The 15,188-nt window shown below is 34.5% G+C and overlaps 2 protein-coding genes across 20 annotated transcripts in view; one reads left to right on the forward strand and one right to left on the reverse strand.

Annotated features, from left to right (window-relative positions):
• The window catches only part of ASB5 (ankyrin repeat and SOCS box containing 5), a 40,641-nt gene extending 29,891 nt beyond the window's left edge, over nucleotides 1-10,750 (forward strand). For 11 of the 13 annotated variants that reach the window (XM_053939894.1, XM_053939900.1, XM_053939892.1 and 8 more), the window contains 7 exons: nucleotides 53-120; nucleotides 3,449-3,528; nucleotides 4,572-4,679; nucleotides 6,006-6,156; nucleotides 6,290-6,424; nucleotides 8,407-8,598; nucleotides 10,027-10,750. In XM_053939894.1, the coding sequence (XP_053795869.1) occupies nucleotides 63-120; nucleotides 3,449-3,528; nucleotides 4,572-4,679; nucleotides 6,006-6,156; nucleotides 6,290-6,424; nucleotides 8,407-8,598; nucleotides 10,027-10,154 (852 nt within the window). In that variant the 5' untranslated portion in view covers nucleotides 53-62 and the 3' untranslated portion in view covers nucleotides 10,155-10,750. The remainder of the gene's footprint in view (nucleotides 1-52; nucleotides 121-3,448; nucleotides 3,529-4,571; nucleotides 4,680-6,005; nucleotides 6,157-6,289; nucleotides 6,425-8,406; nucleotides 8,599-10,026) is intronic. The other 2 variants (XM_053939887.1, XM_053939889.1) reach the window with 1 other exon arrangement.
• Nucleotides 6,978-15,188, reverse strand: part of WDR17 (WD repeat domain 17) — a 65,826-nt gene continuing 57,615 nt past the window's right edge. For 6 of the 7 annotated variants that reach the window (XM_053939884.1, XM_053939885.1, XM_053939882.1 and 3 more), the window contains one exon: nucleotides 13,384-14,126. The gene's annotated coding sequence lies outside the window, so the exon portion shown is untranslated. Of the gene's footprint in view, nucleotides 7,006-13,383; nucleotides 14,127-15,188 lie in introns of those variants that run through there. The other variant, XM_053939881.1, reaches the window with a different exon arrangement.

Raw genomic sequence — 15,188 nt, forward strand, 5'->3', positions numbered from 1 at the left:
GCAAGAGCAGGTTTTTTTATTATTATTATTTTAATTTTTTTTTATTTTCCAGATTGAAAGAAATGAGTAGGATTTATAATTGCAATTGGCTGGAAGTGCCATGGGGAGATGGAGATTTAGGTATTGTATAATAATTTGTAAATTTTTTTTAACTTCACCTGTTAATGCAGTGAATATATTTATTCTTTCTTGTTAATGCCTACAAAGCAATGAAGCTTTGTAATAGTTTGCCCTTCTGGTAAACTATACATCAAAGAACTTGGAACTAATGTGGTTTCTGTATATAGTAAGTGATACTTTGTATTCAGCATCATCAGAGACAGCAGGGAATTAATGCATTATCAATTTTGGAATAGACTTTTTTTGCTAATACTGCTATTACAAACACAATGAATGAAAGTATTTCTATTTTTGCTAATGACTTCTATATGAGAGACATTATAATTTGTAGATTAGCAGAAGGCAGTAATCTAGGCAAAGAATTTAAGAACACCTTTGATGTTTATTTATGGTAAATATTTATGTTGAACATATTCTTGTCCCTGTGGTATTTAATGACGAATTACTATGTATATCAAAAATTCTGTTGGAATGTGAATTTTCTTTTTCCAGACTTGGTCAGCTCAAAATAGTTCTGCAGCATTTTGCTTGTAGATTTTATTTGTAGTAGAGATGATACAAGCATTTTGCATTTTATAGATTTATCAGAAACAGCTGGCTGCTGAATGTCTCTGCCTGAAAATAGGGATATAGGGTGGGTCTGGGTACAAATCAGAGCTTATAACAGGATCTGGCATCATTTGATTATCAGATGTCACTGGAGTAATTAATAGACATTTGTCTGATCAATCCAAGATGGAAGGAGGTGAAGGAAATAAAGGTGGAAAATTGTTGCTTTCAGATCCTACCTGCATCTTTGTTGTGTTTATACATGGCTACAAAAATGTCTGAAATGTAAATGTATTGAATGAGCATAAAAGTTTCATAACTCTTTGTTTTTATAAGATGTTTTTCCATATAATCAGTTCTTTTTTTTTTTTTCCTTCCATTGAGTAGGATAAACTGTAGAGAAAGGGATGTTCTCATCTATAGACACAGAGGGAGAAAATTACCAAAAGCAACCTCTAAATAAAGATTTAAAGTTGAGGAATTTCTTGCAGTAGCCAGCAGGAGAACTTAATGGATCTAATTCATTTGAATTAGAACAACTTGAGTGCTCATTCAGGTACTACTGCAGAAGAAGAAAAACATTGATTGAAATACTCATAGTGATTACACACATCCAAACCACAGTACAATGTCTAACTGAGCTTATTGGTATGACAAAGAAAATACTGATGGTTTGTCAAAATTGGGTCACTTGAAGGTTTGTGAACTCAAGGTTTTTTATGTATAATAGCCCTTATAATCCCAATCACTTTGTGTGTGGGATTTTTAAAGTTGGTTTTTTTTTTGGTTTTTTTTTTTTTTTGTGGGGGGTTTTTTTTTTTGGTTGTTTTTTTGGTTTGGTTTGGTTTTTTTTTTTGTTTGTTTGGTTTGGTTTTATTTTTTTTTTTTTTTTTTTTTTTTTTTACTCAGACTATCAATAAGACTTTCAAAACATTACATTAAATAAACCTGAAGTAAAAAGTACACGGAATAATGTGTGTGTATGTATATGTACATGCACACACAGATGACCAGAACTTAGTGCAAATAATTCTGACAGAGGATTGGAAACTGGATCTTGCCAATAGCCCATCTACTACCATGGATGAAAGAGTTCAAGGAGCTTCACACATACAGGATACTCTGACATGACAGAAATCTCCCTGCATTTTTAAAATCAGGTTTATAAAACCTTACTGTCATATGTTTAAACTTCTGTGATTAGCTTTATGTAGTCTTAGCATAATTTAAATCATCATCTCTGCTTTTGTTTTGCCAAATAGTATTCAGTAGTGCTGAGTCACAAAGTGCACTATGTTCTCCAAGATGCAGTCATACGTCTGTGTTTTAGTCTCATTCACTAACACCAGTAGAAAAATTGAGGTTTTATTTACATTTTCCTATTGTGCACCATTTCATATGTTTTTAACTAGGCCCTGATTTCTTTTCAGGTTAAATAGCCTTAATCTTTTAATCATTCTTGATGTGATTTGAGGTGTTTGTTTATAGTAACCAAAAGTGTACTTTCTGAAACAGGCTAGTGGGCAGGAGGAGTCCAATAGGAAAGAGAAACAGGGTCTATTTCTGGGGTGTAGTAAACTTAGAGCTTAGGCTGATGACTGCCAGTGATTGAGTAACAGCCTTTGCATTTCAGACTCATTGCTTTGCCAGTGAATGCAGTGGCTGGCTCTGTAGGCAGTCCCTGCCCATGGCAGAGTCAAACCTGCATGCTGGAAGAGTCATCTGCCAATGTTACCTATTCATCATGCCAGGCTAATTCTCTCTATATTTGTTCAGGAATTTTGGGCAGCTTGATATAACTCACACAAGGGATTGCATCAGTAGTTTACATTTCTAGTGATTTTGTTCTTAGAGGAATAAATACTGATGATTCATAATACATTTTGAAGATGTTTCTTCCTTGTACAGCCCTCAAAACTGAATTTTCAAAATTCCTGCCATAAATTGGTATCAGTTCTGCCTGCAACCATGGCTGGCTAGAAGGGACCTGCCAGTGTGCAGTCTTGTAGAGGAAAGGGCAGGTCCTTCAGCAAGAGCTTCAGGATGTCTCTGGAAGCTGGGCTGGGAGTTAGGGAGGGTCATGTGTGTGAACACAGGGTTGTAGTTGGATTACTTTTTTTTCACCTTTCTCTTTTGGGGGTGATAAATAAATTAAAAAAAAAAAAAAAAAGCCAAACCTCTACAGTAAACATACAAAATTATTTTGAAGCCTAATATTTTATAGAATGAGAACTTAGACTTTATATCTTCTTTATACTATAGTAATTTTTTTACTGTGATTCTCACTGTATTTCTCTCCTTGCACTTGTGTAGTAGCTTCAAATTAATCTCACCATACATAAAGATTCCCACATTGCTTTTCATATACACCACCTTCTTTGTGACTTCTTCAGGCAGTTTTACATCTGGTTTAAGTTCAAATAATGCCTATATTCCAGCTACGAAGTTTTATTATGTGTATTAAAAATGAACAATGCAAAAATAGAAATGGAATATGGTAATCAATGAATTTATTCAATCAGATTATTGATATCAATATCTCAATATTTTGTTCTGTTGACCACATAATGATTTATTAGATACTTTTAGAATTAATAATAGAGCACTTTTTTACTTTTTTACTGTTTAGAAACTGATCATTTATGTCTCTAAAGAGGAAAAATTAATTTCATAGGATTCATTGACTTCATTCTGTTCATCATATTTTCTGCTTTGCTCTGTGCATTCCAAACCCTTTCTAATTCATATGGCTTATTCAATAAATGTTCTTCTTATATAGGTTCTTGGGCAGATCGCTCACCTCTGCATGAGGCAGCCAGTCAAGGACGTCTTCTTTCTCTGAAGACTTTATTGTCACAGGTGAAGCCTCTGTTTTTACAACTGCTTTCATTTTTAATGTTATTTAATTTCACAGCATAGATTATCAGTGCAGATTTAGTATGCTTGTTTTGCTTTTTTCACTTGAATTTTTCAGAACAATACATATTTAGGAATTTTTCATATTATTTTATTAAGATGTAAGCTAGTATTTCAAATATTTCCTCTGCATGTTTTAACTCCTGTTCCCCCCCTAAAAAACAAAACCAAAAAACAACCAAACCAAAATTGTGTCTAAATTTATGTCAGTCTTCCCCTCTTGCATGGTATTAATCAATATGAAGCAGTTTCACTGCCTCAAGCCTTTGGGTAAATAGAGCTAGTCAGGAAGATCCTAGTTAACAGGAAGAATTACCGAAAGATTCTGGTTTTTTTTTTCCTTAAAAAAAAAGAATTGCTAATATCAAAGGGAGAAACTGTAAATGCTAAATTCTAATATTACAATATTGTCCTATTAGCTATTTCAATACTGAAGAATTATACTACAGAATACATTCGATGAAAACAGGTAGATATAATTGTTAGTTCTTGAAAATCAAACAACATCTACTGCAAAAAATTTAGAGGGCTTGGTGATTTTATCAATCCAGTAAATATTTTCTGTGCTAAAATTCATAGCTTTGGGTATTTCAGACCTTAAGTCACAGGCTGGTAGAATCGTAGAACAGTTTAGACTCAGGTCTTTGTGGGGTTTTAAAGATTACCAAGACTGGAGATGCATCACCCTTTCTCTCATCTGTTTCAGGGTTTCACTGTCCCCCAGTTAATTTTTTTTCCACATACCTACTTGGAATTTGCTATGTTCTGACTTGGGTCTGTTGCCTTTTGCCCTGTGCATTTAAACAGTCTGCATATTTTATGCCTATTTCTGATTAAAAATAAATGCTCACTGAGGATTAATTTATTGCAAGTTGAGTTTTAAGCCTATTCAGAGTATTGCAAACTATTCATTTGAACAGTAGTGTGAGGAAATGAGTCTTAATAGGTTTTGTATGATCTTTAAAAACCATTCACATCTATTTTAGGGGTACAATGTAGACACGTTAACAATTGACCAAGTAACTCCACTCCATGAAGCCTGCCTGGGAGACCATGTAGGATGTGCAAGAATCCTCCTTGAAGCAGGAGCAAATGTAAGGCTTTGGTTTTGTTTACTTTTATATGAATTCCAATTCTAGCCTTGGTTTAACTGAGAAGGATATATTCCTTGATTTTAATGTAATTGGTCTCACCCTATTGGCTGTGCTCATCTCATGAAATTACAGCTGCCATCTGAATGCTAGCCAATGAGAGTGATGGGCAGCCACTGAGACAGTAATGAGCTGGAGTGAATCTGTTAGCAGTATTCATTCTGGTATTTCTCTTCAAAAATACGGAATGCATTCCTCTACTTTACTGTGTTCCTTTTGCTTTGAGTGGCTTTCAGGAGACTGTTCTTTTAATCTTTAGAATGTCTGCTGTCACACTGCACCTGTGTGCTCTTAAAATTCTTTGGTATGAGTAGAAAAAAGCACAGTCTCTTTTCTGTGCTCCTGACAGAGGCTCTATCTTTTATCCCAGAAAGAAAATGGGACTTTACGGATCACTTTCAGTGCAATGTCTGCTGACATCAGAGTTCTAGTGCATAGCTCCCCGGGTCTCTGATCTTTGTAATGGAAATATTTATTGTTCTTAAAATTCAGTTTTCAGAACCACGTGCAATACGTCTGTGTTATTATAGAAAAAGAAAAAAAGATACATAGATATTTCCAAAGCAATTGGAAATACCACAAGGATTCTAAAGATACAAAACTATAGAAAAAATTTGATTTTCCCTCCTGGTTTATTTTTAGTATTTTTAATTGTTTTGGTGGGTTTATGTAATGCATGGAAGAAGATGGGCCAGAATCCTGGAAGGAGCCTTCTCCTCATACCTGTGTTCCTTCCTTTAGTATTATTAGCCCTTTGTCTCCTTACTCTATCACACTGGAAATATTCAATTGAAGCGTGAGGTGGTGAGGTTGGTATTAAAACAGTAAGGCTATGCTATTAGCTTTGTCTCCATCCTGTGAAACATCACTTGAACCTGGAGACTAAAACTACAGAAGAAAATGGCAAATAATGCCAGAGCTGTGGAGAGAAGATCCCTTTATCTTGTTAGTACACGAAGTGTAAATTTTCTCTATCAGTGAAACAAGCTCAGTGCAATGACTTTTGAAAATTATTTACTGCCCAGATGTCAATATATGCTCTTTAGTATTCCAGGTGTATTTATCCAACATAGTTTAACAAGAATAATAGTGAACTAATTCCAACTGAGAAGCATGGTAAGAGGAAGACAGTTTCCTGGGACTGGTCAGTTAACTTGTTATTTTACCTAGTACTTTTTTTTTTTTTTTTAATGCAATTTCTAACTATTTCCTGTTTAAAAATCTACCTTTCTTTCAGTTCTTTTTGTAAATAGATTTTATATTTTCTAGGTAAATGCTACAACAATTGATGGAGTGACACCTTTATTTAATGCCTGTTCGAGAGGCAGTGCTGCATGTGCTGAGCTCCTGTTACAGTATGGTGCCAAAGCTCAGTGGGAGTCTTGTCTGCCATCACCAACACATGAAGCAGCCAGCAGAGGTAAGAAATTAGCTCCTCAATAAACATGAAGCAGTTGAGCAATGTCTCAGTAAGAGGGTTAAGAAATATGTGTGGTTTTGTCCATGAGACAGCATACTGAAGTGGAGCAAACTGTCATGCTTTGTACTGACAGGTCACAGTGAATGTCTGGAGGTACTGATATCCTGGGGTATAGATGTTGACCAAGATCTTCCTCATTTAGGAACACCTCTGTATGTAGCTTGTGTTTCACAGCAGATCCATTGCATTCGAAAGCTTCTTTATGCAGGTATGTCATGATTTAGATAAAAATATTTCTGGTTGGTAAAATAAGCATATTGTATTTGCCTTTGAAGTCAACTGTGCTCAGCCAATTGAACTGGAACCTTTGCTTGCAGGGTTCTACTTCAAAGTTTATGCTGATTCATATTTATTATAACTTACTATTTTTTTATTTTTGGTGCCATAGTAAGCAGAAGAGAAAAAAAGGAAGCAAGACCAGTAAGAATGAATGTTCAAAATTTCCAGTACCTAGAGCAGCTTTGTAGATATTAATTTTCTGTAGGAAAAAACAAGGGTAGAAAATGAGCTTTGAGAAATTTCATAAAATAATCATTGAGATTTCAGTCAAACTATTTTAGCACTTGCTTTCATTTTTCAGCAAGTTCTGATCTTTGTACAAGGCATAGAGGCTGAGTTGCAGAGGGAAGGGGTAAGGCATCTGATCCTAAATTTCAGATTATTTATTTAATCAATGGGTAAGAGATGTTGAAGGCTGGCTCTGTTTCAGCACAAGTCCAGAGACACAATTGGCATAGCTAAAAGACAATTCTCTATGTTTCAGGTATTCACATACAGGGCTTTTGCATCCTGCAGAACAAGGAATTAAAATGTATATATGAATAATTCAGCCTTGCTATCATTGCACCAGAATAGTTTTTTTAGTTGATTGCATGCTATATTTAGAACTTAAACAAGCAGTTAAAGTGCTTCTCATTGAGTCCATCTCCTTGGATGATTAATTATCCTATGTCACGATTTTTTATGGTTAAGAATAGGAAAAGTATAATTAGCGTATTTTGGGATTCAAATACTACCATACACAAAAAACATTAACAGAAGTGCATATTCTACATTTGTTGGTGCCCTGAAGTAAAAAAGGGTATGTAAATTGAGAATATAAGTAACTACTTATGTAATTTTTTTTTTCATGTTTTATCAGTTTGTAAGAATGTATTAGAAGTTGAAAAGCAGATAGACAATGAAATAAGCAAAAGAATGCAGAAGCATGCTCCAATTGTTAATATTAAGAACAGGAAATTATTCAGATTTCAGAACCAATTGCTATAGGCCTGTGACATTATCATTTTACCCAAATGGACATTTAAATTGCAAAAAGTTTTGATTCAGGGAGTAAAGTTGGTACAGAAGGCAATTTTTGGTCTCACAAGGTCAGTAAGAAGTCTGAAGAAGGCTGGGTTTAAGATGAACCAACAGCTTCCCTGTGTAAGGCAGATTCTTCCATACTAGCTCATTTAGTTTAACTCTTGTATGGATTTTTTTTCTTGAATATGAATGTATTATTACAATTATTTTAGTCCATTTTAATTTAAAACATGTTAAAAATTACCTATTAATATAAAAGTGTACTAATTAGAACCCATGGATTGGGAGAATTAATGGTTTGGGGTTTTTTTTTTTCCCCTATTAGCTTTCTAGACTGTGTATCTCACCTTAATTAAAATTAAAACTAATCTATAGATTAATAAATAATGGTTGTATGGGATGGGAGTCTATTTCAAACCCTTTGCCAGCTTCAACATGTGAAAAATTATAAGGTATTCAAGATTCTTTCTTGAGTTGGTGTACTCACAAAAATATACATACAAAACTTCGGTTTAGTGAGTTTTTTTAAGACTTAAATAAGAAAAGTATGTTTTTTATGTAATGCAAATTTTCTTAAATGTGTACAAAAAGTGCTTTTTATGATTAGGCAATAGTGATGCTTGTGTTACCTGATTGGTTACCTGATACCTTTTTGTCTAGTTGTACTTAGATAATAAAACCTAGGATAAAAAAACAAAGCCCAAACAAAACACTGATGAGATTAGTTATAGTTCTACGCAATAAAATAATAATAAAGTGGCTAAATGCACTGTGGCATTCCAGGGCAGTGCTGGTTTTTGTTTGTTTTGTAGCCTCGTCTTTCTTACTCAGTGGCAAATTTAATTAATCTCTTCTTACGTCTCTTTATGTGCATCTACCCACCAGGTGCCAACGTGCAGAAAGGAAAGCATTTGCAAACTCCACTCCATGCTGCTGCCCAGCATTCTAGTACAGAGATTGTAAACTTACTCCTTGAATTTGGGGCAGACATAAATGCCAAAAATTCAGATTTTGAGAGGCCTGTTGATTTAGCTGCCCCAAGCAGTTTAGTGGAAAGACTGCTGCTCTTCCACGAAGGTAAGTTTTAGATGTTTATATTTGAAACTGCAACTTGTATTATTAAAAAAACCAAACCCACCTAGAAAAACCCCTAACTTAACAGTCCAAACAACCCATGTTATAGAAGGTAACACTGCTGTATGAAATTAATATATGAGCATTCAAGTAATTTCCTTTCTAACTATAAACATGCTCAGCAATATTTAGCCTCAGGCCAGAACCCATTGACCAATCAGCATCAGAATTTATACAAGCTGAAAAATTATCATCATATGTTTATTGGGTGTTTACTAAAGTAGACATTAAAGCTACATTTTTATTGTTTTTTACAGATCTTGTTAAAAAGAAATAGAGTATTTAAATTTCAGGTTAAAAATATATTTCATTTTGGTCAGCTGTCATAATCTTTTTAAATGTGTATTTTATGTGCATATAAAGCAAATTATTATGATTGTGAGCAAAAAGCATAAGAAGTTTAATTTTCTAAATTTTCTTTACCAAGTTTTAAAAACCTGAGAAACAGGAGACTAAAGAGTCTATAGTTCCTCAAACCTCTTAAAGGTCTGTCTGCTTTGGAGAGAGAGAATATTCCAAAGGGAACTGGACTTGTTCAGACTGAACTATGTATAATGTAAAAATAAGCAACAAGAGGATGAAACTATTTCAATAACCATGAGCATCTCTTTAGAGGTGAACTGACAAGTAACACTGATTCATGTTTTCTTCCAAAAAATACCCTGTAATCTGAATGCTACTAATAAAATCCTACTAAAAATTGTATCTTTTCACAAATTTACTAAGACTAATAGTGTCTTTAAGTTAGAGCAAAGAAAAAAATTACATGGCATGAAAAAGATACAGGTTGATTGTCCAAAGAAAATAGCATTTTGAAGGAGTGGGAGGCAGAGTGATAAAGACATTATGATTAACTAGTAAGACCACTAAATATGGTCCAGGATCTTGGGGTATTTTTCCTGCTTATTTTTGTTGCAGTGATGCATTGGTAGTGCAGCTGGCAGTGCTGTAGCAGGTCTGTAACTTGTGCTGTGAATAAGCCCAAAACAACAAGTCTCCAATTTTTAAAGTTATTGACATCAGATATTTTTCTGGGAGCTGGTTCTTATTTAAAAAAACAAAAAAAACCCAAAAAACCCAAACAAACAAACAAAAAAAACCCCAAAAAAACCCAAAAAAACAAAAAAAAACCACTGACCTTGTCTTGCTTTCTTTAGTATTTCCCTAACTATTATTAAGGTTTAAGCAGCCCCAGTCTTTGAGGGCAGAAAGGCAATGAAGGAAATGGAATGGAGAAAAAGGTCAAATTTGCAAAATGTGAAGTTTTTTCCCTTGTTTTTTTAGAAATCCCATTATTGTGCAAGACTGTTGTAAAACAAAGTGTTGGCTTTAATAATTGTACAATTGAACTCCTTTCTTTATTGTTTGCAGCCACACCATCTTCTCTTTGTCAGCTCTGCCGACTATGTATCCGAAATTACATAGGAAGAGCTAGACTGCACCTTGTTCCACAACTCCAGCTGCCAACAATACTTAAGAATTTCTTACAGTACAGATAACATAGTAATTAATTGTTAGAAACTCAAATATAGCAAGTACATTTTTTTTTTTCTCTGTTTATTGTATGTTTTATCTAAGGAACTGCTGGGCGGAAAAAAAAAGCCTTTTGCATATTGCTTTAAAAAAATGGTATCTTTGACACCTGGTGTTGGTAATGTAATAGTAATTGGGAGCCATTCAGCAACTAGTGCCAAGGTGCTAATCCAGCTGAATTGAATAAGTGCTGATACTCTGGGACATGATTGTATAACTTTATCTTAACCCTTTATAGCTTTAGTGCTTTAGTGCTGTTAACTTTAACTGTGTTTATGTTTTTAAAATCTGTTTGACACATCTGAACCACAAAGAGTTTCTTCATTATTATTTGTTAAGTTTGTCCATTTGGAGTCAATATTTTATGTATTTTCAAATTTCTGTTGTTCATGTACCTAAAAATACTTGGTAATGGGTGCACTATATGCATTGATAAAAATAAAACAATTAGACATCAATTCTTTTTCTTTATACAGAAAATTCATTAATCACAGTGAGAAAGTTACTTTACTCTTCCTCACTGCCTGTGCTGTGAATTGTAATTAAACTGATGTGAACATAACCTCAGTTTTTTATAGAATTCTGTTTAGTGGTACAATTAGTAACTTATTTCTTAAAAAGCCTTACTGCAGAGATACTTTAGATATCCTCTTACAAAACAGAATTATATAGGCACTTCCTGCTTTATCTTTTCACAACAGTGCTGTATCACAAGCATTTAATGGGCATATTAAATAATTATTTGCCTCAGAGAAAGGCATATTTTAATGTGTAGTGTCTGTGAGGTTTCTGAAAGCATATAGTGGAGATGTGGATACTAAATCTTCAAGCTCAAGTTCAGGAGGTGAATACAAGGTTTCAAAAATGTCAGTTTTCTGTATCAAGATGGGTACAGCTCATGAAAGGACATTACTTCTCTTACTACCTCTTCTGTAAACATTTACTCAGCTCCAAAAATCCTATTGCAAATTCCCAGAATACTCCAGCAGGCATTTCTGTGAAAAGGTATTGTTTAACTCTAGTCAGAGATAGAATGGTGACACCTCTAAGAGATATTAGAAAATCCTAAGGCTTTGCTTATGCCCTTGAATTTTTGATGATTGTGATCTGAATAGATTAAAATGCAGCACTCCTCCTTTCCCTCTTCTCATTTGCTGTTCCTTTGAAAACAGATTACTTTCTCAGTGACTGATACTCAATTCCTCCAAACCAAAGCACAGGACACCTGAAAACTTGCCATTTGCCCTTGGTGATTCACCTTCTTCCATTCCTTTTCAGTGACTCCTTTCAGTATTTATGTTTCTACTGGAAAGATGATAAGTGAGGAACTAACTATAGAAGAAGCTTTCACAAAGAGGAATGCTTACTCAGTTGCTAAATATTATGCTGCTTATAAAAAATGTAGCTGTCTTGACACTGTTAAATAACCTTAATTTGCTTCTGTTCCCTGCAAAACTCTGGTTAGGGGCCTTTTCTGGAGTCCTTGTAAAGGAAAGTCAAATGCAAATATGAGGAGCTGCTTAGGAGTCCATGATATTCTGAATCTGTACTGGAGTGAGTGTAGTGGTTTTTATTTTCATCCAGAAGGCAGCAATTTGTGGTTTTAGGTAGAACACCATTAATTTGTATTACTCTGACAAACAAGCCAACTTTGAACTGCCAAGCCAACCACAGCACTGTTGAACTTCTCCACATAAAATGAGCTCATTTAGAACCTCACCTTCAGGTGTACGCATTGCTTTTCCAGTTTGATTCAGACAAAGTGGCAAAAAAAGCTCTCATGTTTTATACACCTTTATCAGTTGGGAGCAAACATGGCTATTCTGCAAAACACCTGTTCAGAACACAACTAGATAAAGTTAAAAGTTTTGCTGAGAGTCACACCAGAGTCCAGGCCATCTCATTGCAAATAGGTGTGTCATGCTCTTGTGGCATTTGCAATATTCATTCCTACCATTCTCCTTGATTCCTGCTACCATCCAAAGAGCAAACAAGACCATCTTTGTAGTTTATGGGTATTTGCTACAATTTTTTTTGTGTACTTATACAGAATAGGAGACTAGTCAAAAGAAACTGGCTTGTGGTAATACTATTACTTCGATCTCAGGCAAGAGGTACTTTTCAACATAAACTTCCATCTTTTGCTAACATATAATTGTGTGAAAATGGAGTTCATTTTGGCAAGCTGAGCCGAGTTAGATGGGGCATTGCTCCTATTAGTATGTGACAGGGACAAACAAAAGAGGGAATGGATGTGGTTGGCTTAGAAGGACTATACACTGGGACAGGTCTCTGGCAGATCAGAGCATACTACTGCCACATACCAAAACACAGGGCAATGAAATACCTGGTGTTAGTGCTTGGTAAAATCCCTTCCAGAAATGATCCCTTATTTAGCCAGAAATGACAGGTTTGTTACTGTTCTCATGCTGTCAGGGCCCTATTCCAATGTGGCTTTGATGGGTTGAATTCTTAGTATGAAATAAATGTTGTGTGTTGTGCGTTGGGTTGGTTTAGTCAGATGTATTAAAATGTTAGGAACCAGAATGTGAAGCAAACAGTGACCCAGGTCAGAGCACTGTTTAGGTGCCCTACTACAATAAAGCCCTTACTAAATGAACTGTTATACCAGTTAAAAAGTGTTCCAAGGTATTTTCAGGGAAAAAAATAGTAGTGTTAATATCCAACACTACTGGATATTAGTGTTGGATATTAACAGTTCTGGAAAGAAATCCAACAGTGAAATCCTGTAGGCTTGCTGAAAGTATTCCAGAGACCCACAGGAGGTACTGCACTGGCAGGTGAGAAAGCACGTGGAGTACAAGGTTCTGCTTGTGCTTCTCCTGGGCCTGTTGGGACGCTCGGCTCTGGCCACGGCCAGTGCAGCATTACTGGCCCAGCCTGGCTGGAGCCCTGCACAGGGTGGAACAAACAGGGCATCATTCCAGCCCACAACATAGGTTTAAAGTGCCAAATCTCCTATCTCAGACTGCAGCTGCCAGTGAAGCTGTCTCTTAAGCTTATAAACATGTCAGTACTGTTGGACAGATTATTTCCATAGAACAATGGATTTGGTTTTGCAGGGATGTTGAACATAACAGAGATTTTATAGTAATTGGAAAGCACTAGCTGTGTAGCTTCATGTGTTTTTTCATTTAAATGGAAATATTACTTTTACAGAGGAGTCAAACAGTCTTTTGAAGACAAAGTATTCTTTAATATTAAGGGGGAGATACCTGTATTTGACTTGCTGTACTAGACAATGAAGTTACATATTAGCAAACTGAAATTAAAAATGATGAACCAGTTGACAGTTGCAACCACAGCTGTAACAGCAGACACAATTACAACCTTTTCTGCATCACTCCCCACTGTACAAACAACTTCAAGGAAAATGCAACCTCATGTTATTCACAATGACTGTTACCTGATGGATCCCAAATATAGAAAATGCCCTTTGACTTATTTTTTGTATTTTCATAAAGAAAGAATTCTTAACCCTCACTCTGTAATTTAGAGGGAATAGATTTGCCCAAAATTCTATGTTAAGGCACAATTTATATGCAATGCATTGATGCAGTTATACTACATATTTAAGATATTTAAACTGTGAAATATTAGTAAAAATCGTTATGATACAACAAAAGATTTTAAATATAGTAGAATAGCAGTTGATGCTATTCGATCCCAATCCTCAGTGATGGGGCTGCATGTTCAGTTCTCGTGTTTGCTCTCCTCCTCTGTATCAACAACTTTTACATACCAGGTTGTATGATTTATGTGCTACAAGACAGATAGTCTTTCATTTGACAGAGACAAGATCAGATACTGACAGATGTAAAATTCATTCAAAAACTATGAATTTTAACTTCTGAAACTGAATTCTTCTTCTGCAAGCTCCATGAAGTAAATAAAGGAAAAACATTGTCAAAGAATACCTGCAGGAAGTAAAAGATTCGGTTCCAGCACCCAAATACGTACAAAAATTGAGTTTTTAAGGTACAAAACAGCTGTGTTCCCTCTACCCAATATATTCTTACACCAGAAACCCTGTAATAATACTCTAGAACATTGCCAGAGGGAAATTTTACTATTTTAAAGAGGAGGGAAAAAAAACAACCCAGGATTTTATTTTATTTCTAATCTTCATCCCACCTTTCCAGCATGGTGGCATTGTTATTTCTATAGTTAAATAAGGGCAAGGCTTACCTATACATTGAGGCTTTTTCTGATAGGAAAATAGAGAACTGATACGATTTCCAGTTTTACAACAGTTGCTATAGAAATAATTCTGCCAATTTTAAATTGCAACCTCTTTATATTTCATGTAACTATCAGGAATTTAAATAAATTTTAACATTTATTTTAAAGCAGCAGCAAAAAATGTAAGAACAGATAAAGTAGATTTCTGCTTATGTGCCATCAGTTGAGCTAATAAAGAGTATTGTAACCAAGGCATCTTTTCTACAGGTGAGCAATTCTGATTATAAGAATTATTAATAAGCATAGTAAATATAATATTTGCCTTATAATTAAATTCCATACTATACACAGCTTTAAATTTTAAATCTTTTTAGTTTTCTATTGCCATAACTGTTTTTCCATTTGAGCGCATATTTAGTAAATAAAAATATATATGCTCAAGTACTTTATTCTGGTCTGTCATATTATATGCATGTTTATAACTAATACAAAATGTAAAGAGAAAACAAGCTTTTTAAATGTACATAGCATAGTTAAATTACTTCAATAAATATGCAGTTTGTTCTATACAAAGCCTTTGTTAAAAAAAGCAAAAAAGTTTATAAAGAGTTTTAGCCTCTGGTAAAACTATAATGGGGAATGTTGCCAAATATAATCCTATTAGAAAATACAAATTTGTAATCTAGATAATCTAAATAAATAAATAAAAAACAGATAATCTGAACAAAACATAGATAGTCTAAATAAAACATAAGTGACCTTCTATTTGAACTGCTATTAAAGCACAATTACAAGTA

The sequence above is a fragment of the Vidua chalybeata genome, chromosome 4 (genome assembly GCF_026979565.1).
Source record: "Vidua chalybeata isolate OUT-0048 chromosome 4, bVidCha1 merged haplotype, whole genome shotgun sequence".
Lineage (NCBI taxonomy): Eukaryota > Metazoa > Chordata > Aves > Passeriformes > Viduidae > Vidua > Vidua chalybeata.